At 43.7% G+C, this 23,574-nt stretch overlaps 1 protein-coding gene across 9 annotated transcripts in view; it reads left to right on the top strand.

Annotated features, from left to right (window-relative positions):
- PLEKHA7 (pleckstrin homology domain containing A7) overlaps nt 1–23,574 on the top strand; it is a 291,921-nt gene that overhangs the window by 164,633 nt on the left and 103,714 nt on the right. For all 9 annotated transcript variants that reach the window (XM_075928057.1, XM_075928058.1, XM_075928055.1 and 6 more), the window contains 3 exons: nt 7,770–7,881; nt 16,271–16,375; nt 17,771–17,843. In XM_075928057.1, the coding sequence (XP_075784172.1) occupies nt 7,770–7,881; nt 16,271–16,375; nt 17,771–17,843 (290 nt within the window). The remainder of the gene's footprint in view (nt 1–7,769; nt 7,882–16,270; nt 16,376–17,770; nt 17,844–23,574) is intronic.

Genomic DNA, 23,574 nt, shown 5'->3' with positions numbered 1-23,574 from the left:
CCCAGAGCCTGCACCCCGACCCCTTCCAGCAACCCAATCTCCCCACCACAGCTTACACCCACCATCCAAACTCCATCTCAGAGCTTGCACCCCAGACCCACTCCTACACCCACATTCCCTCCTAGAACCTGAGCCTGAACCTTCACCCCAATCGCCAATCCCAACCCAGAGCTTGCATCCAAACTCCCTCTTAGAGCCTGCACCATTCCTGCACCCCAATTCCCCAGCCCAGACCCTGCATCCAAACTCCCTCCCAGAGTTTCTGGTAAGTGGAGGCACTTTGAGTAGGGGAGAGATACAGACTGTGCATTTTGGCACCACCAACATTTCTGCATAATTGTCCCTGCAAAAACAGATTCATAACAGTCTACATATTTCTCCTGCTCTAATCTTAAAATACATGCATTAAAATTTAAATAAAAACTTTGGTAAATTAGCCACCCTAAACATTGTTGTAGGTGCCAGAGATATTCAGTCAAAAATGACATACAGTAGGATTCAGTAGCATTTTGAGCATTATCACTCATACAAAATAGCAAACAGTCAGAGGGAAACATTTCACAATGAGAGCAGTCGGAAACAAGATATTTGTTCAAGACAAGTTGTCAGACATCACTAGCTCTTCCTGAATTAACGCTAGTTATTCCAATGATTACCTGTCCAGCAATTTTTCAGTTGATTTTAAGTCCCAAAAGAGAGAGACTATTTCTGAACATGTCATCTAAATTAAGCTTGGAGCAAATAACTGTGTGACATTGATTCCTTCTGTTTCAAGTGTCTAGTTACCCAACATCAAGCTTTTCCTTCTAGCCTTTGTAACTAAGGTCAGGTTTGGGAAGAAGAGGATTTGAGACCCTTTAAAATAATCTCTTTAAATTTCATGTGTGTATATGTACATAATTTTGCCTTGTCCCCCTTGTGAACCACTGACCTTTACTTTCTGCTCTCATTAAATTCCCTATTCTCCTATCTCTAAGGAACTTTTTATAGGACATGGAGATTGCAGACATTAGGTGACCTTTTTGATCTTCTGAATTTTTTTTTTAGGTTTAATTTGCACTTTTCCTTCTCCGCAATCCTGATAACTTGTTTTTATATTACCTCTTGTACACAAGAAGAGATTTTGGTTTTAATTCCTGTAAAGATATTAAGGTCTCCTGCATTTCATCACCTGTTCTTCCCAAATAATGTAAAGCACCAGATTTAAGAGCACCAAGATGGCCACTAAAAATAAATTATGGGATTTACAAGATAGTTTTCTCAGAGATTGCCACTAACTGGGCCTTCAAGTAATTAATCTCTCTTCTTTCTGAGCATAGTTTGGGGCTTAAAATAATCCAAAATTTAATCCAATTCAGAAATTAGGAAATTGGAAAACCTGGGAAAACCATGGAATATGGTTAGTCAGCTGTGTGTGCTTTCTCCCTTCCATCCCCCCATACCTTACAATCTAACTTAGGTAAAAATCAAAACTAGCAGGTGCAGTTTCCCATGATAAAGCTGTACCTTTAGATTATGACTGTCACAATTCCAGGCAATTGCACCCATACTCTCACTCTATCATCCAGCCAGAGCTTCCCTGTCATGAGACAGCAAGGGGACCCAGTCTAGTTTCCAGCACCCCACCCATCACATGGCTTAGGTGGAGATATGCATCTTTCTCCTTATAATTGGGTTGTTTTCAGCTGCATTTTCTTGACTGTACTATATCAAGAGAGAGGAGGGTTATCAAGTGTAGAACCATAGTTAATGAGGCCAATTCAATCAAGGTGGATTTGGCTTACTCCCAGCAGTTGATGGGGGTGTGTGAATACCAAGAGAAAAAGTATGACCTTTGACCACATGCCAAATTTTTGGAGTGGTTCCTCATCAAAAATTATTGCCCACCTCTGTTGTACCAGTGTATTGAGAGTCTCTCTGGCTCAAAAGGACTATATAAGTATATATTATGCACACTATTATTATGAGTGCTACCACTACTAACTACAGCCTGGTATCTTCCTTGCCCAGAATGCTTTTACCAATACCAATGTTTTTAGTCTAAACAGACAAAAAGTTAGTTCTTTGTTTCAAATATTTTTTTCACCTTTATATTACCAAATAAAGGCAGAAGATTGTATGTTCTGGTATTTTTGTGATTGAGAATTTACGACATGTTGTCTGTGTTTCATTTAACTTAACTATGTTGCCAGATAAGTTCCGTCTTGGTCATGGAACAAGCTAATTGTCTTCCTGCATCAAGGCAATTATTTTTTACAGTTGGTATCTCTCTTGTCCTCCAGTGACCTACTCTTACTAATCCCTCCTTCCTTGAGCCAAACAAGAATACATTGTTGCTTCCTGTTTGATGTCACCTCCCTCCCTTTCCCCCCTCTTTCCAACTGAAGGATCAGCTCTTCTGTGGTACAATCATCAGACCTAGCAAAAATATTTGGACTTTAATTAGTACAGACCTAGCAAAAAAGTTTAAATAACACTGACATATGAATCTCTTCTTTCCCCACTCACCTGCATCTGTCTGGCTAATATACTACAGGGCATAAAGTGGATTTTGAAAACTTACAGTGCATTACAGTAAATAATCATTACTGGAGTATTTGAGATATTTCAGAACTCTGACAAATATAATAGGAACTCTTATGAGGCATTTAGTATAAAAACAATGTAAACATGTAAAAACACAAAACCATGTAAACACAATTGGTACAGAAACTCAGCTAAGGAAAATTGTTAGATAACTAGGAGCAGTGCCATTGGGAGGAACATAGCACCCCACAGTCTCTGGAAAGGGAGGGGGAACATGGCAGAGGGCAGCAGCATAGCTGGGCCATAGTGGTGGGGAGAGTGCATAAATGCTGAGAGGAGAACAGAGCCCCTCAAGTGGTAGCAGAGCGGGTTGGTGGAGCGCAGAGCCACCAGGTGGCAGCAGGGCTGCTAGAAAGAGTGTGGAGCCACCGGGCAGTAACACATCCCAGGTGGAGGCAGAGCTGCTGGGGGACAAAGAGGACCTTCTAGCCACCAAGAGGAGCACAGAGCCCCAGTAGGCAGTGAAGCCACCGGGGAGCGAGTGGAGCCCCTAGCCTCTATAGGAAGAGTGGAATAGTGGAACCCCTGGGGCCCCCATGTCCCGTCCCCCACTGTATTGACCTCCCCGTGTCCAGCAAATTCCCTGGTTTGGGAGCAGTCAGGTGTAGCCACCACAAGGACAGATTTGAACCTCGGACCTCTGAAGCTTAGTCTAGGAGCCTCTACCCTCTCAGCTAAAAGCCAGTTGGCTCCTAGTGCATGCTGTAGATGTTTCTTGGTGTTATCTGTTGCTGTGGTCTAGGTGCCACTGCATGGGACAGTGAACCACACTAGGGCTACGTCTATACTACTATCCTTTTCCACAAGAGGAAATGCAAATGGAGAGCTCATTTCCATATGTTGCTCTCATTTGCATTTCTTCCTCAGATCCCTTTTGTGCAAGAGCCATTCTTCCTCAAAAAATGAGGAAGAACAGCTCTTGCGCAAAAGGAGGGTTTGCGCAAAAAGGAGCTGTCTACACAGTGCTTTTTTGTGCAAAAACGATCTGAGCCAATGCAAATGAGCACGCAACATATGAAAATGAGCGCTCTATTTGCATTTCCTCTTGCAGAAGAGGATCGTAGTGTAGATATAGTCTATGTATGTAAGTTACATACTTCCCTTAGGTGAGGAATCATGGGACCCAAGCTTCAGAGACCCAGTTGAGATCCCAGATAAGCCCTCACCTAACTGCCGCTGTGTAGATTTGAACCTGGGAATTTGGGAGCTTAGTATAGGCACCTCTACCATCTGAGCTAAAAGCCAGCTACCTCTCAGCCCATGCTATAGAGGTCTCTTGGTATTATCTGTTGCTGTGGTCTAGGTGCCACTGCATGGGACAGTGAACCACACTAGGGCTACAGCTACACAGCTTCCCTCTTCCACAAAAGCCTATGCAAATGAAGTGCAGATTAGCATATTGCTGCATGTCATTTGCATAATTTGGAGTCATTTTTGTGCAAGAGGATTTGCGCAAGAGCCTTTCTTCCTGAAAAAATGAGGAAGAATGGCTCTTGTGCAAGAGTTTTTTTGCACAAAAAGGTGCTGTGTAGATGGTGCCTTTTTATGCAAAAACCTCTTGTGCAAAAATGGCTCCTAATAAATTATGCAAATGAAGCGTGGCAGTATGCTAATCCATGCTTTATTTGTGAAGGCTTTTGTGGAAGAAGGAAGCTGTGTAGACGTAGCCTTGGTGCGTAGGTTACAGAGATACAACCTATATATGATTCTGGCTACTGTTTATTTTGCGGGCTTACTCCATCCAAGGGCTGGAGTAGCTGTGAATAGACCTAAAAGGTGAATCTTAGTGCATGCATTAATATGAATGTTTCCCTGCTCGCACCAATTAGAAGAGTCTTTTTGTATTTACTCTGACTCGGGGCCATGCTTCTATCCACTAAATATTTGCAGTTAAAGTTGATGTTTTGACTAGATCACAGATTCCAGGTTAAGATAAATTTAAATGGGAAAGACCATGTTGCATTTGTAAATCGATTAGTGGCAATAGAGTACAACCATAGCTCTCTGAAGTGGTTGACATATCAAACTGGGTATAACTGAAGGTAAAGCTCTATACACAGAGTAAACCATTGGACCAAATCCAATAGAAGTAGCCAAGTATGTTCATCTTGCTTGGTATATGGTTGCTGTGCAGAGTAAGAAGTGTGCATTTTTTATGAGGATTACTTGGCAATAGGCTCGGTGATAAATATCTGTAAGGAATTTCCTCTTCTAAGGTGATGGCTCTTTGTCATAAAAAGAAATGCCCATTTGTCCTTTTCATATGTGTTCATTTTTTTTAATTGTATCCTTTGGTATATATGGTTGTGACTATTTTCTTCCACTATTTGATCTGAGGAAGTGGGTCTGGCCCACGAAAGCTCATCATCTAATAAACCATCTTGTTAGTCTTTAAAGTGCTACATTGTCCTGCATTTTGCATTTCATTCTGTGACATGTTACAAATAGAGCCCTTCCTAATTCAGGGTGTATCTACACTGCATCATTATTTTGAAATAACAAGTATTGTTTCAAAATAACAATGCAAACATCTACACAGCCATTCCGTTATTTCTAAATAATTTAGAAATAACGGATGGCTTATTCTGAAAAATGTAAACCTTATTCTATGAGGAATAACATCTATTCCAAAATAGCAGTTTTGAAATAAGGTGTGTGTAGACACTCCACTTTTACTATTTCTATATAGAATGGTCCTGGTGAGGGGCTAAGTTATTCCTTTCCAGTGCCTCCTGGGGCTCTAAAATGAGATCACAATATACATTAGGGAATCCTGCCTCGGATTAATTTTGAGGCTTCCCTGCTGTGTAGACTTGTTATTTCAAAATAAGCTATTTCAGAATAACTATTCTGGAATAGCTTATTTCAAAATAAGTGTGGTGTGTAGACGTACCCTCAGGGTCCATTTTGGTCAATTTCATGATCATAGAATTTTTAATATGTAAATTTAATGATTTCAGATAGTTCGATCTGAAATTTCATGGTATTGTAATTGTAAAGGTCTTCATCCAAAAAAGGAGTTCTGCAGGAGTTGTGAAGTTATTATAGGACGGGTTGCAGTATTGCTGCCCTTGCTTCTGTGTAGCTGTTGGCCACAGCATTGCCTTCAGAGCTGGGCTTCTGGAGAGTGGCGTCTGCTGGCTAGGAATCTAGCTCTGAAGACAGAGCTCCGATCAACGCCAGCACAGAAGAAAGAAAGACATGGTATGGTAGCGCCACATTTACTTCTGCACTGCTGCTTGCAGAACTGGACTCTTAGTCAGCAGATGCCACTCTCCAGCCATCCAGCTCTAAAAGCAGTAGTATAGAAGGACAACATGGATATGGTATTGCCACCCTTTCTTCTGTGCTGCTTTTGGCAGGTTGCTGCCTTCATACCTGAGCATGCAGCCAACATTACAACCAACACTCTCCAGTTGCCCAGCTCCAAAGTCAGTGCAGAGGGTTGGTAATACCGTGACCCTCCTAAAATAACCTAGTGATCCCCTTGCAACTCCCTTTTGGGTGAAGACTCCCAATTTGAGAAACTCTCGTCTCCCCCATTAAATCTGTATGGTTTAGGGTAAAAGCGCACAAAAGGCCAGATTTAATGGGAGGACACAGATTTCATGATCCATGATGCATTTTGCATCGCTGTGAATTTGGTAGTGCCGTATTCTCCCTCTGGACAATTCAGCAGATCTGATCCTTAATTTTATTAATCAAATTAGATGATTGTATGTGGGCAGGGAGCTCTGTCCTAGTGAGAAAACTTGCATTGGGACCAATGAAAGCATAGCACTTTCGTCTTCTTAATGAAATATAGGCTGTATGATGATCAAATTGGAAGAATTTTTTTGCTGAGAAAATTCCTCTGAATTTGAATATGTTTCATTTGAGAATAACTTTTAATTTTCCCAGACTAATATATTAAATATTTCATTGATATTTTTGCTTCATCTTATGTTACTATCTGCATATTTTTGTTGAGTTCTCTTTCTCTCCAACTGAATAAAATTAAATATTCCCCTCCTGTTTTAGTTGCTCCATTTTGAGCATATACCATAGTACATTGAAAAGAATTATACTTGCTGACTCAGATGGCATGGGATCTTTTTGTTGCTGACCATTGATGTGGTTTAGTGAACAAGAAGCTGTTTTCTATTTTTAGATTGTCTATGTGCTTGTGTAACACCTTTACAGTGAGATCCTCCTTCTCAAATCAGGTATACCTTTTAGACTAAACTCCAGGTAGCCTAATTTACAAGACCATGTATAAAGTAACTGTATGTAGCAAAGGTATTCACTGAGCTTGACAGCATTATAAGAGCAAAATGTTCCTCAGGATACAACATTTGAGACCAATATAAGAAAAATAATCCTTAGCTTTGATGTAACAGTTTTCACCAGCAAAGCAACCTGTCTAATTTGTTAGAAAAATTCCATGTGTCATTAACTATGTATAGTAGGGGATGTTAAATTGTGTTTTAGCAGCTAATCATGCAGTCAATTAAATTTCCATTGACTACTTGATTAGTCGATAAGCGGGGAAACTGCAGAGCCGCTGTGGGGTTAGCTCATGCCCGGTCCCCCCATTAAGTGTCTTCCTCCCCTGATCCCTGCGGAGATTGTGCTGGGGGGAACCAGCTTAGTCTAGCATTTTTTTAGTCTAGCATAGCAGAGAAGACTGCTGCTTGACGACTTACACCTGTAATTCTGTCTTTATAAAATGAAAATAGAATTTCCTTTTAAATCAAGGTGATTTAATAATTTCTAGTCTTCACCTGATTGAATTTTCCTCTTTGCAGTGTTTGTCTCTTAACCCTGGGAGGAATAGATATTTACTTACTTGCTTGCTTTACTTAGGAGTATTAATAGTTAACTAATGATTACCTATGTACATTTCAAATCCTTATTATGGACATTAGAAAAATGTTACAGTATGTGTAATAGACTACCATATTACTGTTACTTTTTGCAATATCTTCTTAGAAAAGACCTGGTACCAGAATAACAGGTGTTCCAATTGAAAAGTGAGGTGTATTGGCAGAAACCTGACATTTCATTTACTATTGCTTAACTGGTGATAGTTTGCTTACTTCATCAGAATTTTAAAAATTATTCTTTAAGTATATATAAAAAAGCAAAAGCTGATTATTTTAAATAATGTGTTTTAGAGGTACTTTTTCTTTTTTCTTTTTTAGACTGAATTCACACATGTCCAAGCAACAAGTAAACCAAAGACCCTCAAGCATGGTCAGTGAAACATCGACTGCAGTAACTACATCCACTGTAGATACAAAACCTGGTTCTAAGGTAAGACAAAAAATAATATCATTTGATCTGGGGGTGAAAGCCTAGATCCCTTGAAGTTAGGGGGAATTTATTTATTTTTTTACTCAAATCAGTGAAGCTAGGATGTCCCCCTGGAAATGTAATAATGTGTTTCAAGAAAATAAAGATACAGTAGACTTCCGATAATCCGGAACCTATGGGACCTAGGTGGTGCCGGATTATCAGATATGCCGGACAGTCAGGAGGTACTATAAACTGGTTATATATATATATATATATATATATATATATATATATATATATATATATACTGTATACATTATATACTGTATATAAAGTGTTCTTAACCCTTTTTATTGTACATACTGTATACAGTTTTAGTTTTTTTAAGCCTTTTTTACCCTTTTTGCTCAGTTCAGCTGCTGCTGCTGTTACCTTGTGACTCATTTTTTGCCGAAGCTCACTCACTAGGCTCTTGCCATTTTGATGCCGGACTATCAGGAGTGCCGGACTATTGGATGTCGGACTATTGGAGTTTTACTGTATTGAAATATCTTCCATCCATGCAAAACTGGAGGGAAAACAATGACTAAATCAGCATTGGACACTGCAGAAGCTCCCAAGTAAATTTCAGGTGAGAAGCATGGGAAATTTAAATCCCGGCTTCATTTGCAATTTCGAAGTGTCAAATTTACATCCCTTTTTCGAGAAAAGGGATGTAGTTTAGACATACCCTTGGAGAGGGGAAAATAGAAGAGCTAGCTCTGAAATAGGACTGAAGCCTTAAATTTTCACCTCTCAAACCCTTACTCATTGGGAAGGTCAATGGTACTCAGACCTCATCTATTCAGGAGCCAAATTAGTGATCAGCGTTACCCATAATATTTTGAATTCATTGTTTCATTTACATTCTCTCTCATTCTCACAGCAAAATGACCGGCAAAGTATTATTATTGTTTACTGCAATTGGTTAATAGTAAAGGCATCCTGAGTGACTAATCATTTAAATTAGTTGTTAATTAGATCACACAGTTGCAGAAACAAGGCTGCTAACAGATGGTGGGGAAGGAAGAGGGAAGCTGCCTCAAGTCTCGGCAATTTAAAAAGGATTTGGGGCTCCCAGCTGCCATTGCTATTGTGGGAGCAGCAGTGGCTGGAGCCCCAGCTCTGTTAAATCACCACTGGAACCTCAAGCAGCATGGGCCAGGCAGTGCTGAAGGGCTGTCTGTGGGAAAGGCTCTCCACCTTGCGCAGAGCCCAGTGATTCTGTTCGCAGCCATGTGCAAAGGGCTGTAGGAGATGCATTAAAAAGCCACTTGTGGCTTGTGAGCCTCAGTCTGCTTATCACTGGTCTAAGTCAAAGAGGAAAGGGTTAAAACCAATTGATCATGAAGAATGCTTTTGATCCATTACTGAGTTAACCACTTTGCTGATATGAGTTCTGCTGTATTGTGTTTCGTGGCTGATGGCTGGGGAGAGGTAAATCATTTAATGAAAAATTCAAAAGCACTTTTTAGATCTAGTGTGTAGTAGTGCAATTACAGGTTACTAAACTAACGCATATGTTGTCATGTGTCAGTCATTGCATTTGAAATCAAATGTGTTAAAAATAAAAGTGTACTAATAGATGAATTTGTCATCTTAAATTGGTAAGCTTAAATATCCCCTTGAAGTTCATATTAAATTTTTTCAGACACACTTGTTTGTTCTGGCAGTTCAACCTGCCAGAAAACATACATGTTTATATTTATTTTATTCACTTACTTATTGTGTTAATTAAGGTTACTAACTGCCAAAATTGACAAATGCAACAATTTACCTAATGTAATAATTTTGTTATGTAGAACTGTGTTGTAAGGAGGAAAGGAAACTTTTCTCACCATCTTTGCTAATAGCTAGTGTCCAATATCACCTTACTACACCCTTCAAGAGTCCTTCTCTCTGCCCGTACAATTCTGTCTGCATCCTAGTAAAAGAGAGAGACTGTGTTTTCTTGGCAGCCTACCGGGTGCAGCATTTCTCCCTGATACAGAGCTGGGCAAACTGGTTAGGGGTGGAATCTCTTTTGCTTCTTATGCTCTTCCAGTGAGATTTATTGAGGTCCTCCTTGCTGTATGTTGTTAAAAAGCCTTTCACCACAGGCATTCATACTTATCATAAGTGTCTTTTCTCTTGTGGAACCTATGGTTTCTAATAGTCTACATGCCTTTGGGAGGAGGTGGGACAACATGACATCTAAGGTCTTAATGGAAGCTCATATCCACTTTTAGTCAGAGCTAGATTTAATTATTCCATTCATCCCTAGCAGTTTTGATCACTCCTGCTCCTCCACAAACTCAGAAGTAGATATTTTTGGCAGATAAGACACTAAGTATCCTATTTTGTCATCAGAAGAACATTAAAATGGCCATACTGGATCAGAGTGCTGATCCACTTCCAGTAGTGGTCAGTATCATCTGCTTCCAAGGGAATGAATAGAACAGGGCCATTACTGAGTGATCCATCCTCTGTCATTCAACTCCAACTTCTGGCAGTCAGAGGTTTAGGCAGGGCTGATCAAAAGGCTGTCAGCAGGCCCACAGCAGCTCCTAGCTTCACCGCGAATGTGTTGCCTGAGGGGAAGGGTGAGCCATTTCAATTGCTGCTATTTAAAGGGCTTGCGCCTTCCGGGCGGCTGCCAGGCCACAGGATAGCAGCTTCCCCGCAGGCACAAGCTCTTTAAATTGCTGCTATTTAAAGGGCTCACACCTCCTAGAGATGGTGTCAGCCGACGGTCAGGGCAGTGAGTGTGTGTGTGTGTGTGTGTGTGTGTGTGTGTGTGTACTATACACCCGAGACTTCAACTGCTGAGACCGGGGTCCCTTGCAGTGGGCAACTTGGAAGAGGTTGATGGGCGCCCCAATAAGTGTACAGGAAGAGCTTATTACACATCAGATTTCAGCTGCTTGAATTCATAATTCCTTTGCAGCGGGCAGCCTCGGGGAGGCTGAGAAGCGCCCCAACGGATTTTGCAACCTGGGTGTGACACAAATCCAAACGCCCAAGCTCTCCCTATAACTGTCCCTTTATGACCGGCTGAAGTTCTTTTAAATTGTGCTTGGTTCTATTACAGCAACTGAAGGAGTCAGGTTAAAACTTAAACAGTTACAGGTTTATTTGAGGAAGCTTATAAATCATATGGTTGCAATGGCTATTGTTCTATTTCTTAACTACTAGCAAAATATAGATCTTAAAAATGGTTACAAAGAAGATAAAGATAGAAAAATAGAAATAATGCTACCAAGTAATAGCTTACTCTTTCTATGTGTACACTTAAGACAGAGGACCACATCCAGGTACAATTTTTACCCCCTTCTGTGCCGGTCCCTCAATTCCTAGGAAAGATGAAAATACGAGGTGGGCGTCCCCATAGAACCTCGGGAGGTCAAACACCTAACCCGACCAGCAGGTAGAGGGTAGAATGACACTCAAAAGAGAGTGTGCTGCTGTACCACCTTTATACCCATTTTGGGTCACTTATTTCTCTTTCTTATCTGTCATGCCAAATGGGGCTGGTCTGTCTTTTGTGAGACCAGTTCTTACAAGGGAGTTGTGAACTTAATTTACACTTGTAAGAGAGATAACTAAATTGGAATTACTGGGGATTCTTTTCTCAGTGGGAAATTCCTCTCCCAGGGACTGTGTGTGTGTTCGAATCATCATGGGTGCCAGCCGGGGCAGTTCTCGCAGCCTCAAGGCCAGCTTATTGACTTAATCGCTCTCTCTCCACATATCTATGTTTTCAGCTTCTCAGGGTCAGATGAGCCAGCATAGACTATGCTGATTTTACTGCTCCTTCTCTGCCCTGTATGCTTCAGAGAGGCAAATAAGATGGATGATATGGAGGGTTGGTCTGTCTGGCTACAGATGGATCCCTTTAAATAGCAGCAATTGAAAGAGCTCCTGGCCCGCAGTTACCCTGCTACTCCCGTGCCCCCAGGCTAGTTGAGACCTGGGGATGGGGGAGCACGCGAAGTCTTCCCCTGCCAGGGGTACAAGGCACCAGAGGGAACGGCCAGCTGTGTTCCTTTTAGGCAATGCACCCCCAGGCCAATCAGGGTTGGTGGACGGGGGAAGTCTCCTGGCTCTGCCCCTTTTACCCGGAACCCCTACCCCTTCTGCAACCACTTCAGAAATTTCTGAAATGGCCCCCCTACAAAAATTATTGCCCACCCCTGGGTTTAGGGAATTGGGTTGCATCCCTACCTATCTCAGCTAATAGACATTGATGAACCTGTCCTCCAGGAACTTATTTCATTTTTATTTTAAATCCAGATATATTTTTGGACTTCACAACATTTCCTGGCAATTAATTCCTTAGGTTGATTGTGTGTTGCATGAAGAAGTATTTCCTTATGTTTGCAGACACATGCAACATAACCTGTCAAACGTAACTTGTTGCCTACTAATTTCATTGAGTGATCCCTGATTCATGTGTTATGTGAAGGGTTAAATAGCAGTTCATTATTCACTTTCTCCACGCCGTTCATGATGATATAGATCTCTGTCATATCCCCACTTAGTCACTTTTCTGTGCCATACAATTTGTCTTTTTAATCTCACCTCAGATAGAAACAGTTCCTACTTCTCATAGTTTTTCTGCCCTTCTCTATATCTTTTCTGAGATGGGCTGATGAGAACTGCACAGGTATAAGGCATAACATGGATTTATATAGTGGCATTATATTTTATGTCTTATCTATCCCTTTCCTAATGGTTCTTAACATTGTGAGCAATATTGCCTGCCACTGCACATTGAGCAGATATTTTTAGAAAATATTATTTCCACAGTGGCTCCAAGATCTTTCTTGATCGGTAACTGCTAATTTAAATCCCGCTGTTTTGTTTGTATAATTGGGATTATGTTTTCCAGTGTGCATTACTTTGCGTTTGTCAACATTTCGCTTGCTGTTTTGTTGCCCAGTCATCCGGTTTTGTGAGATTCCCAATGTGACAGTTACCAATCAGCTTTGAACTTAATGATCTTGAATAATTTTGTATTGTCAGCAAATCTTGCCTCCTCACTCCAATATGTTGAACATCACTTGCCCCAGTGTAAATCCTTGGGAGACCTGCTATTTACCTCTCTCCACTATGAAAATTGACCATTTATTCCTATCCTTTGTTTCCTTTCCTATCTTTTAACCAGTTACTAATCCAGAAGAGGACCTTTCTTTTTATTCTATGACTGACTACTTTGCTTAAGAGCCTTTGGTGATGGACTTTATCAAAGGCTTTCTGAAGGTCTAGGAACACAATATCCACGGATCATCTTGGTCCATATATTTGTTTGAACCCCCTCAAGGAATTGAACTAGATTGGTGAGGCTTGATTTCCCTTTACAAAAGTTGTGTTGACTCTTTCCCCCAACATATCATTTTCATCTACTTCTCTGATCATTCTATTCTTTACTACAGTTTCAACTAAGTTGCCTGATTCTAAAGTTAGTCTTACTCTCCTGTAATTGCTGGGATCACCTCTAAAGCCTTTTTTAAAAAATTGGTGTCACATTAGCTACCCCACCAGTCATCTGGTACAGAAGCTAATTTAAGTCATAGATTACGTGCCACTGTTAATAGATCTGAAATTTTATATTTGAGTTCCTTATTGTGAACATGCACGCCGGGACGCGTTAATTCAAACCAAACTCCTTGGTTTGAACTAATGTTACTCCTCATTTGGTTACTCCAAAGCAAGGGGTTTGGTACGAAATAACGTGTCCCGGCGCGCACTTTCACTTTTGAAACAGCTGTTGAGTGGAGTATCATGCCGGCGAGATCATGCTAATGAAGCACAGGATATTTAAATCCCCACTTCATTAGCAATTTTGGTCGCCTACATTTGCATCCCTAGTTCGAACTAAGGAGCAAGTGTAGACGTACCCGAATTCTATGCTAGTCCAGATGCTTGAATATAGTGCCTGCCTGCCTGGAGTGCATTGAGACATATTGGGGATATCCTTTCCTGCACATAAGAGATCTGTTGGCTCCCAACCAGAGTTGTTGGCAGCAGGTGGTGCAGTTAGTACCTTGTCAGTGGAGGAGAGACATTTGAACAAAGGAGAAAATGCAGGTCTTGGAAGCTCTGAGAATTTCCACCTACATACATAGGTGCAGATGCATCTCCAGCATTATGAGAGGCATTGGAAAGCTGTAGGTTCAATATGGCTGTCTTCTGCAAGGTCTGGAAATGCCCAAGTTGTACACACAAAGGAAGACCCTGCAGCAGGTCTTTCTCCTCAAGAAAGAGGAAGATTATGAGGTGTAAAGAGAAGACAGGGGAAACCTAAGAAGCTCTTTCATGTGAAAGCCCAGCTGTGACTGCAAGGGGATCAGAGACTCCGCAGCTTCCTGAGACAATCACAACTGCAAAGTGATCTGGGATCCAGACAGAACAGTGCAGATCCTCTCCTCAAAGCTTCACGATGCCTTATTTGTGGGGGATAGTCTTTCCTTGCTTTTTTTTTTTAGATATTCCTCCAGCTGATCCCTCCTCAAACCTTTTTCTCTGAGTCAGCAGACAAAGACCCCCATAGATGGTTTTCCTGATCTTTGCCTCTCTGTCTGGTTTCTTCCTCAGGAGTGCTATCTCTTTCCTACTGTTTTGTTTCCTGAAACAAAGTACAATATGTTCATATTTGTCAAATAACCTTATCTGAGAGTAAGCAAAACAGTAAACAACGCAAGTGCTCTCTAGTGCTGTTAAGTATTGATTAATTGACTAGTCAATTAACCGCATGAATTCTTATCAGTTACTCAACTATTCTGTAGTTCCCTGGGGGTGGATCTGGCAGCCAGTGCACTCTGGCCCCACTCTTGAGGAACCTCCTACCACTCTGCACTGCTGCCTCTATTATCAGAGGCAGCAGTGCGGGGTGCCAGGCACAAGCTGGTCCACTAGGGGAGCCTGTTTAAAAACCAGCTGCTCTTGCGGTCCAGCTGCCTGTCGCCCCCTGCGGCAGAAGTGCCCCTGTCCAGGATGGGGTCTAGGCTCCCAGACCTGGCGCAAGCTGGAACTGAGCCGGGCTCCCTGCCCGCCTGGCTCCTAATACACTTTAAGTATAGAGCCGCAGAGGGGTAGGTCCTAGACCCAGCGCAAGCCAGGACAGAGCTGGGCTGCTGGCCAGCCTGCTAAAAAATTTGCATGTAGTCTATAGCATTAACTGACAAGCTTTTGCTTATTGGTTAATCAGTTAATCAACTACATTATTACATTACTAGCTGGAGTTACACGGCGTTGCTCGGTCCTGCTCCCTGCCAGCCGATTTGCTTCCCTCCCCACCCCCGCCGCCAGCCCTACTTCCTGCTGGCCAGTTCTCCTCCTCCCGATCTCCCCCAGCCAGCCCCACTCCCATCGGCCGCCCCTCACCCCGATCTCCCCCAACCAGCTCTGCTTCCCACTGGCGCCCCCCCATCTCCCTTGACCAGCCCCGCTGGCCCTGACCCCTCCCCCCAGACCAACTTTGCTTCCCTCCAGCCATCCGTCCCCGGATCTCCCCCGGCCAGCCCCGCTGTCCCCTTGCCCCTACCAGCTCTGCTTCCCGGCCCCTCCCCCTTTCTCCTGGGCAGCCCTGTTCGCCTCCTGTCTGGTTCCACTCCCCCCCCCTCCCCACTCCTAATCAAGTGTGTCCGTTTTTTTTTCTTTTTTAGACTACCTGGTAATTGTAGCTGCGGGGGGCAAGGCGGGTGCCTGAGCCATTGTGCGCGTGGGGGTGGGACGAGTCCCAAATGGCACTCGGGGCCACAGGTGGCGGGCATGTGACCTAGGGTGGGTGGGGCTGTCCCTGCAGCGCAGCACGGCAGGTTATTTTTTATTTTTACAGGTTGAGATTGGGCCCGATCGAGTCCAAAAGTACCTTAACCTTTCCTCCAGAAGGTTGTATCCCATAGAAAGTTTGGTTGTGGTAGGTCTTACAGTGTCCAAGTTATTAGAACACAAACATACAAACATTCTCCTTTATATATTAGATTACATCCCTAGTCCTCACATACAAGCTCAGTGTACATGTTGTAGCTCACTCTGTGCCATGGTACACTCAATTAAGATAGATACACAAAGAGCTCTGTGCTTCTCTAAGCACAGCAAAACTTGTATAGTTTTTATGTTGGAAAACTTGGGCACCAGCATTGTTGTGATTCAGATGGATTTGGACCAGCATTCTGTTACTGATATGTTGATGATAATAGGAAGCTGATTTCCTCAACTTCTGTATTAATGAAATACTAATTCCAATAGTCGTGTGCCTTTGAAGAGAGCTAGAACTGTTTCATTGTCTTGTAACGTAATATGAAATGATGCTTCAGCTATGTAGTCTGACTGATGTAACTCTAGTACGGTATGTTTAGTCCTATTTTAATGTGCTTCTTTTCAGGTTTTAAAATCTGGCAATAAAGTTCACAGCTTTGGAAAGAGGGACCAGTCTATCAAGAGGAACCCTAATGTTCCTGTTGTTGTGAGAGGTTGGTTGCACAAACAGGTGTGTGAGAGATTTATTTTTTTCTTCGTATTGTGGAATGTGCAACAGAATGTATCAGATAATTATGAGAGCTTTTTAGATAAAAGGAAAAAAGAATTGAAGAGCCTTAATTTAAGTTTTGTGGAACACCTGAAGTTTCCATTGAATTCAGTACAGAGTTGCTTGGCCTCAGCACTTATGAAAGTCAGGTCCTTAAGCTTTCCATAGACATTATGAAGGAGAGCCAGTGGATTCTGACTCAAAGCCAGTCTCAACTTTCTTCCATCCTCCACTGGAGAGGTAGGAGAGATGAAATAAAGGGAGCCACAAGCTCCAGGACTTTTGCCTGAGCAGCTCACTTTAGGTTACAGGGACTTCAGACAGACCCTTTTTAATCTACTAATCACACTGGAATATGTCAGAGTTGCCACAGTTGTAACTTAAATGTCCCAGAACCACACAGCATTTTGCTATATGAAAGAATTTCCTTCCAGATCATAAAGTACTGATCAGCCTAGCCCCCAGCATCACCAGAGACCTATCAGTTAGAGTTCATGTTGGCTTATCTATCTAGGCAATAAACTGTATCAGCCCACAGGGGAGCTAGTCTTCTGGACCAAGGGGCAGCAGCAGTGGGTGGGACAGACCCTATAGTCCAGATGCAGTGTGTGACACTCCATTCTCCCTCATCCTTTGGAGAAAAAGGAAGTGTGGGGGTAAAATGAAGAAATAGCCCACCGACTGTTAAGGGAAGGGCAGGGAATTCTGGAATATTGACTCTTCCATTCTCAGTCAAAATCTTCCTCCCCTGCTCAGAAAGATATATCCTCTGCTTTTGACTCCATCGAAGCTGCACTCTAGAAGTCAGAATTAGAACTCAGTTGATTTTGTGGCCTTAGAATTTTTATAAGAGTTTTTTAATAATTGTGTACAGGGTATGTATAGGTATTTCCACGGAATATCCTCATAGATTGTGGGCAGAATGTAGGAAATGAGTTTGGCATTTCCCAAGCTTCTGAAATACGAATCTCTACTTCAGGAAAATGAACCCAATGCTCCTACTCCCCTAGTGCTCCAAATATGTAAAGCTAGATGGGAGGTTACTATGAGGGGCAAAAGAGTCCAGGAGAGCTGGCTCTACTTTAAAGAAGCCTTATTGAGGACGCAGGAACAAATCATCCCAATGCACAGAAATAATTAGCAAATATGGAAAGCAACCAGCTTTGCTTAACCAAGAAATCTTCAATGAGCTTAATCACAAAAAGGAAGCTTACAAGAAGTGGAAATTTGAACAGATGACTAGGGAGGAGTATAAAAATATTGCTCAAGCATGCAGGGAATTAGATGATAAAACAGACACGATATGAGCTTTTATTTGAACTGAAAGAAATTATATTAAATTCCTTGCTTTTGCAGGATAGTTCTGGAATGAGATTATGGAAAAGACGATGGTTTGTGCTGTCTGATTATTGTTTGTTTTACTACAAAGGTGAGTAGACAATGTAGTGGCAGTGAGAGTTTTCATCAAACTTTTAAAATGTAATTTGTTCTTCAGAACTTCTCTTTAGAACTCGAGAAACTGTTAGACTTTTTTGCCACTTCATTCTCCTCAAACAATTGTTTAACATTTCAAACACTCACTAGAAAGCAAAATTACCGTTTGTTTGCTTGCATTGGTTTGTCACACTTACTGGAGTAAAGCTATGGTTAAGACTCAGGTAGTCCAGAGCTGTGCTTTTCGAGTAGTGGCATAGAAGATAAATGATGATGCTTTCTATGTTATAGCATTTTACATGCTCAAAGTTCATTTCTAGCATTAATAAATATAACACCCTCGTGATATAGGAAGGTAAAATATTTCGACAGCTGAGATTGTGACATTGGCGAAAGCTACACAATCAGTGGCAAAGTTTGGATTAAAAACCATAATTCTTGACATTCGGTACCATTTTAAACCACGAGGTTTTCTATATGGTCTTTGGTAAGTCACATATCTTCTCTTTGCCTAATTTTATTTCTGAATTGAATAGGAATTTTATTTTTCTAACTCACATGGATGTTTAAGTACATTGTTTGTAAAGTGCTTTAAAATATTTGGAAAGCTTTATAGACGTGCAAAGTATTATTTATTCACATTTAAGGCTATTGTTCCTTTATGTAGTGCCAATAATGATGATTCTTTTTTGAGTGCTTGCTCATGTCCACTTAGGCGTGTGTGTGCCGTGTGCACAAATTGTCAGAGATTATTTCCTTAGTGGTACCTGTCGGGCCGGCAGGAGAGCTCCCTGGAGTGGCACCACTATAGCAGCGCATCTATACCCCTGCTGGTCCGCCACCCCCCCAGTTTCTTCTTACTTCCCATGACGGTTGTTGGAGCTCTTGTCTCGCTTGCAGTCATGGTCCCAGCAGTATTCACAGTTAGTTAGCATCTAGTTGAGTCCCATTGTTTCTTCAAGATGCTTTCCCTGTTAGTCTGTTATTGAATCGTTGTTTATCTTATTAGTTAGTGTTTCTGTTGATAAAAGAGGGAAAACCCAAAAATTCTTTTGTCCCAGTTTGAAATTCCTACCTACATTCCTGTTGGCCAACTCTACCTGACTTAGGTAAGGTTAACCCCTTAGTTCCCAGGCTGCTGGCTAATGCCCATGATCATGACAGCCCCCCAGTCAGCGCTTCCTGATACGCTGGCCTTAACGTCTGCTTCTCCTGGGCCTGTGCAGGCCAGTCGGGTGCAGCCAGGGAGCAGAGCCAAGAGGAGGTGCTGTTGCTCATCAGTCGGCCTTCCACACTGGACACTTTTGAGGTGGTATGCAAATTTATAAAACTGACCTTGAGCCTGCCCTCACCACTCTCAGTGCACCATGATCAGCCCCATGCTTGCACCGAGTCGTTGGCACCGGAACTGGCACACACATCAACGCTGGTTCTGGCACTGGCTGTGGCCATGGCACAAGTGGTAATGCGCTCTCAGGAGTCGAAACAGAGCTCGTCCTCCAGAACCACCAGCAGCACAACCCCAGCACCAGAGCATCTGATGCCTCCGCCACCTATCTGTCATAGGGGCAAGCTGACGAAAATGGTCTGCTATGTTTTCCGGCAACAGTCGCAGGGCCCATCTTCGGAACCGCTGTGGTTGGAGTCTGAATACTTCTCAGACTCCGACACAGTGTTGACGTGGTCCCAGGCTTTGCTTCCTGTTCTCGGCACCCCTCCAGATTCCGGCACTGTTCCACCTCTTGGCACTGCTTGCGCCATTGCAGTGCTTTAGGACAATTGGTGCAGCAGACCTGGCCGCAGCAGTGGCAACAACCAGAACAGTGGCCATTCTGTACCCCAGGGGCCTACCATCAGGTGCAGGGGAGTGCCCCATCCATTGAGGGCTCCTCGTGTTCGGGGCCTCGGGTGCCAGCCTCAGCCATGCTTCTGCCCCAATCATCTTCCTCCCCAGACAAGGCCCTGGGGCTGGCCTTCCCATCAATGCCAACAATGGATTTTCGGGCCCACCAGGACCTTCTCAAGAGGCTGGCACAGAGTTTGGGGGTGCAACTCGAGTGGGCATCAGAGGAGTCTGACCCGACGGTAGACTCCTAAACTTGGACGCCCCGTGTCATGTGGCCCTACCCTTGAATAAGACTGTGGATAAAATCACAAAGACCCTCTGGCAGACGCTTGTCTCTATACTGGCCACATATAAGAGGGCTGAGCGATGATACTTAGTCCTGCAAGCAGGGCAGGAGCACCTGTTTTCTCACCCACTGCCAGGTTTGATTGTAGTGCAGGCCGCCAACCAATGCAAATGCCAGGGTCAACCTGTACCTACTCCCAAGAATATGGAGGCCAAGAGGTCAGACCTCTTGGGTCGAAAGACCTATGCCTTTGGGGGGGTTCCTGCTCAGGATTGCCAACCAACAGGTGCTCTTGAGCTGGTACACCTTCAACTCTTGGGCAGCAATGGAAAAATTTAGGGAGCAGGTTGGTGTACAAGGCTCTGTTGGAGGAGGGCAAAGTTGTGTCTTGGGCAGCACTCTAGGCCGCCTTGGATGCCGCAGAAGCTGTGGCCCATACCGTGGCAACTGGCCTGGACTTGTGAAAGGGCACCAGGCTTCAGGAGTCTGGCATCCTACCAGTGGTCCAAAACACCATTCAGGACCTGCCATTCAATGGGACAGGCCTGTTCTCTGCATACACTGACACCAGCCTCCATGGGCTGAAAGAGAGTAGCTCTAGTATCAAGTCCCTCAGTATTCACACCCCAACCCCACAGAGATGTTCCCTCCCTAGTGTCCCCTCCCATCCGTTCCAGCAGGGGAACAAGCCTGGACTTCTTGATACACAGGGGCTGTAACAACAACAGGAATGGCAGGCAGCAGTCTCACTTCTTGTCCGATTAGGGGCGGGCCCCTCAAACAAAGGCTCAGGCCTTTGAAGGTTTGAGTAGGGACAGCATACCAGCCACAGGTCAGCAGTCCTTTCCAACCATTTATCCCCTTTCCACTGTGCCTGGTTGCATATCACGATGGACTGCTTGGTCCTAGACATGGTGTGAAGTGGATACTACATCCTATTCTGCTCCTGCCCTCCCCCCTTCTTCCATGTCTCTCTTCAGAGACCTCTTTCACAAGCATCTCCTAAGGTTGGAGGTGCAACAGTTTCTCAATCTGGGTGCTGTGGAGGAGGTTCCGTTAGACCTCAGAGGTAGGGGGTTCCACTCCCTTTAGTTCTTGGGCCCAAAGGCCAAGGGCAGGTTTCACCCCATCCTGCATTTGAGGGGCCTCGACGCCTTTTAGTAAAGTCAAAGTTCAAGATGGTAACATTGGCCTCGACCATCCGGTCTCTGGCCACAGACCCCTATTTTCAATATCTCAAAGACCCCTATTTTCGTATTTCTGTTTTGCCTTCTTACAGGTGCTTCCTACAATTCGAGTGGACTGGGATCATTATCAGTTTATGGCCCTCACCTTTGGCCTTTCTATGTCCCTAAGGGTGTTCACAAAATGTGTGGAGGTTGTTGCTACCTTCCTGTGGAAAAGAAGGGTCCAGGTTTATTCGTACCTGGAGACTGGCTCATAAAGGTCTCCTCCCCTTCCCAGGTTCTCGAACACATATCTTTCATCTTTCTCAGGCTGGGCCTCATCTTAACTGAAGCCAAGTCCACTCTGACTCCCTCCCAAAGGATAGAATTTTTGGGGACCTGTCTAGATGCAATGCTGGCCAAGGCCTCCCTGTCTGAAGCCCTCTTTCTGGCTATAAAGGAGGCCATTCTGAGGCTCCAGTCATTCCCCACCACCACAGCACGGTGTTGCATGAGGCTGATGGGGTTCATGGCAGCATATACCTATGTGGTGCATCTCACCGGGCTCAAGCTTCAGCTGCTCCATCTCTGGCTTGCACAAGTCCACAACTCAGTGTTCCAGCCAGTTGATATAGTGGTGACAGTTCCCATTGACATGCTGAGGTCCCTCAACTAATGGCTGTGTGAGGAGGTGGTGTGCTAGAGGGTGCTGTTCCACAGCACTTCCCCCAACCATAGAGTTGGTGACGGATGCCTCCGACACGGGCTGGGGAACCCACCTTGGAAAGCTACAGACTCAAGGTATGTGGTCTCCCATGGACCTCTCTTTCCACATCAATGTCAGGGATCTGTGGGCTATTCGTCTTGCATGTGGTGTTTTCCTTCCAAAACAGGTGTGTTTCAATATTGAAGGATAACACCACAGTGATGTTTTATATAAACAGACAGGGTGGTGCTCACTCTTTCTTATCCCCTGTGCCAGGAAGCCCACCTGTGGGAGTTCTGTGTCACTTACAACATTCACCCCGTGGCCGCTTATCTGGGGCCCAGAATGCGTTGGTGGATCACCTCTGCAGGTCCTTCAAGGGGCACGAATGGTCCCTCAGGGCGTATGTGTGTATGTACATCTTTTGCATGTGGGGGTTTCTCCACCTGGACCTGTTTGTAACTCAGGGCAACAGGAAGTGCCACTGCTTTTGCTCTCTTTTCAACCACAGGCTGGGGTCACTGGGGGATGTGCTCATGGTCCTCTGGCCCAGGGTCTCATGTACGCCTTCCCCCTGTTGCCCCTCATCACCAAGGTGATCCTCAGAGTCAGGGAGTTCACCGCCTTTGTAGCTTTGGTGCCTATTGTAGAGGGCAGTCACCTGGTCATCAGTGCACACCTTTGTGAACCACTATGCCATAGTGCAGCACACCAGGGAGGATGCAGCAGTTGGCAGGGCTGTTGTGCAGTCTGTCTCTCTGTAGGCTCCGACCCTGCCTCCTTGGGGTTGGCTTTGGAGTCACTTAAGAGGAATGGATATAAGCAAGCACTCGAAGAAGAAAAAAACAGTTACTCACCTTTGTAACTGTTGTTCTTCAAGATGGTTGTTCATGTCCGTTCCACATCCCATCTGCCTCCCCTGTCTGAGGATTCTGGCAAGAAGGAACTGAGGGGGTGGAGGACCAGGAGGGGTATATATGCACTGATATAGCGGCACCACTCCTGGGGGCTTCCCTGCTGGCCCTATGGATACTGCTAAGGGAAAACTCTCTGACAATCTGTGCACGTGGTGTGCACACACCTACGCAGAATGGACATGAGCAACACATCTCGAAGAACAACAGTTACGAAGGTGAGAAACAGTTTTATGTTCATTAACTGTAGTAATTATTTGGTCAGATATAGAAATCACTTGGTGAAATTCCACGTCTTAGGTTATCATAATCGCTTACTCTGGCCTTAAATTCTAAGAATGTTCATGCATTTATTATATGTTTATTATATGTTGATCTGAGAACATTGCACGCATGAGTGAGTAAAAAGGCAGGAAGGAAGATGAAACAGGACAGTGTGGGTTACCAATCCCTGTGCATGGAGCTTACTAGGAATGGATCCAGGGGAGAGTCTCTGGTGCCTTAGTGGAGAAAGTGCTGCTTATCATTAGGCTCTTGTTGCCTCAGTCAGTTTTAAGTGAAAGCTGAAGAAGGACTATCTCTTTGCCTTGTCTCTCTTTAATTCATTGTTACTTTGTTGGCCTTCTTTTTCCACTTTCCCATGTTTCTGTCCTTTGGTCATTAAAGGATCAGGAGCTTTGTTCTCAAAGTTTATTCTTCTGGCTAAACAAAAATAAGGGAAAACATTTAATTGACTGGAAGAATTCCGGTAGCGTTACTTCATATAATAAGCACTGTATCCCTTTCAGGAGTCTGAAGCCCACGCCTC

Source organism: Pelodiscus sinensis, chromosome 4 (assembly GCF_049634645.1).
Source record: "Pelodiscus sinensis isolate JC-2024 chromosome 4, ASM4963464v1, whole genome shotgun sequence".
NCBI classification, from domain to species: Eukaryota; Metazoa; Chordata; order Testudines; family Trionychidae; genus Pelodiscus; species Pelodiscus sinensis.
Note: the sequence above shows the minus strand (reverse complement) of the source record. Positions and strands in the feature narration are given on the sequence as shown.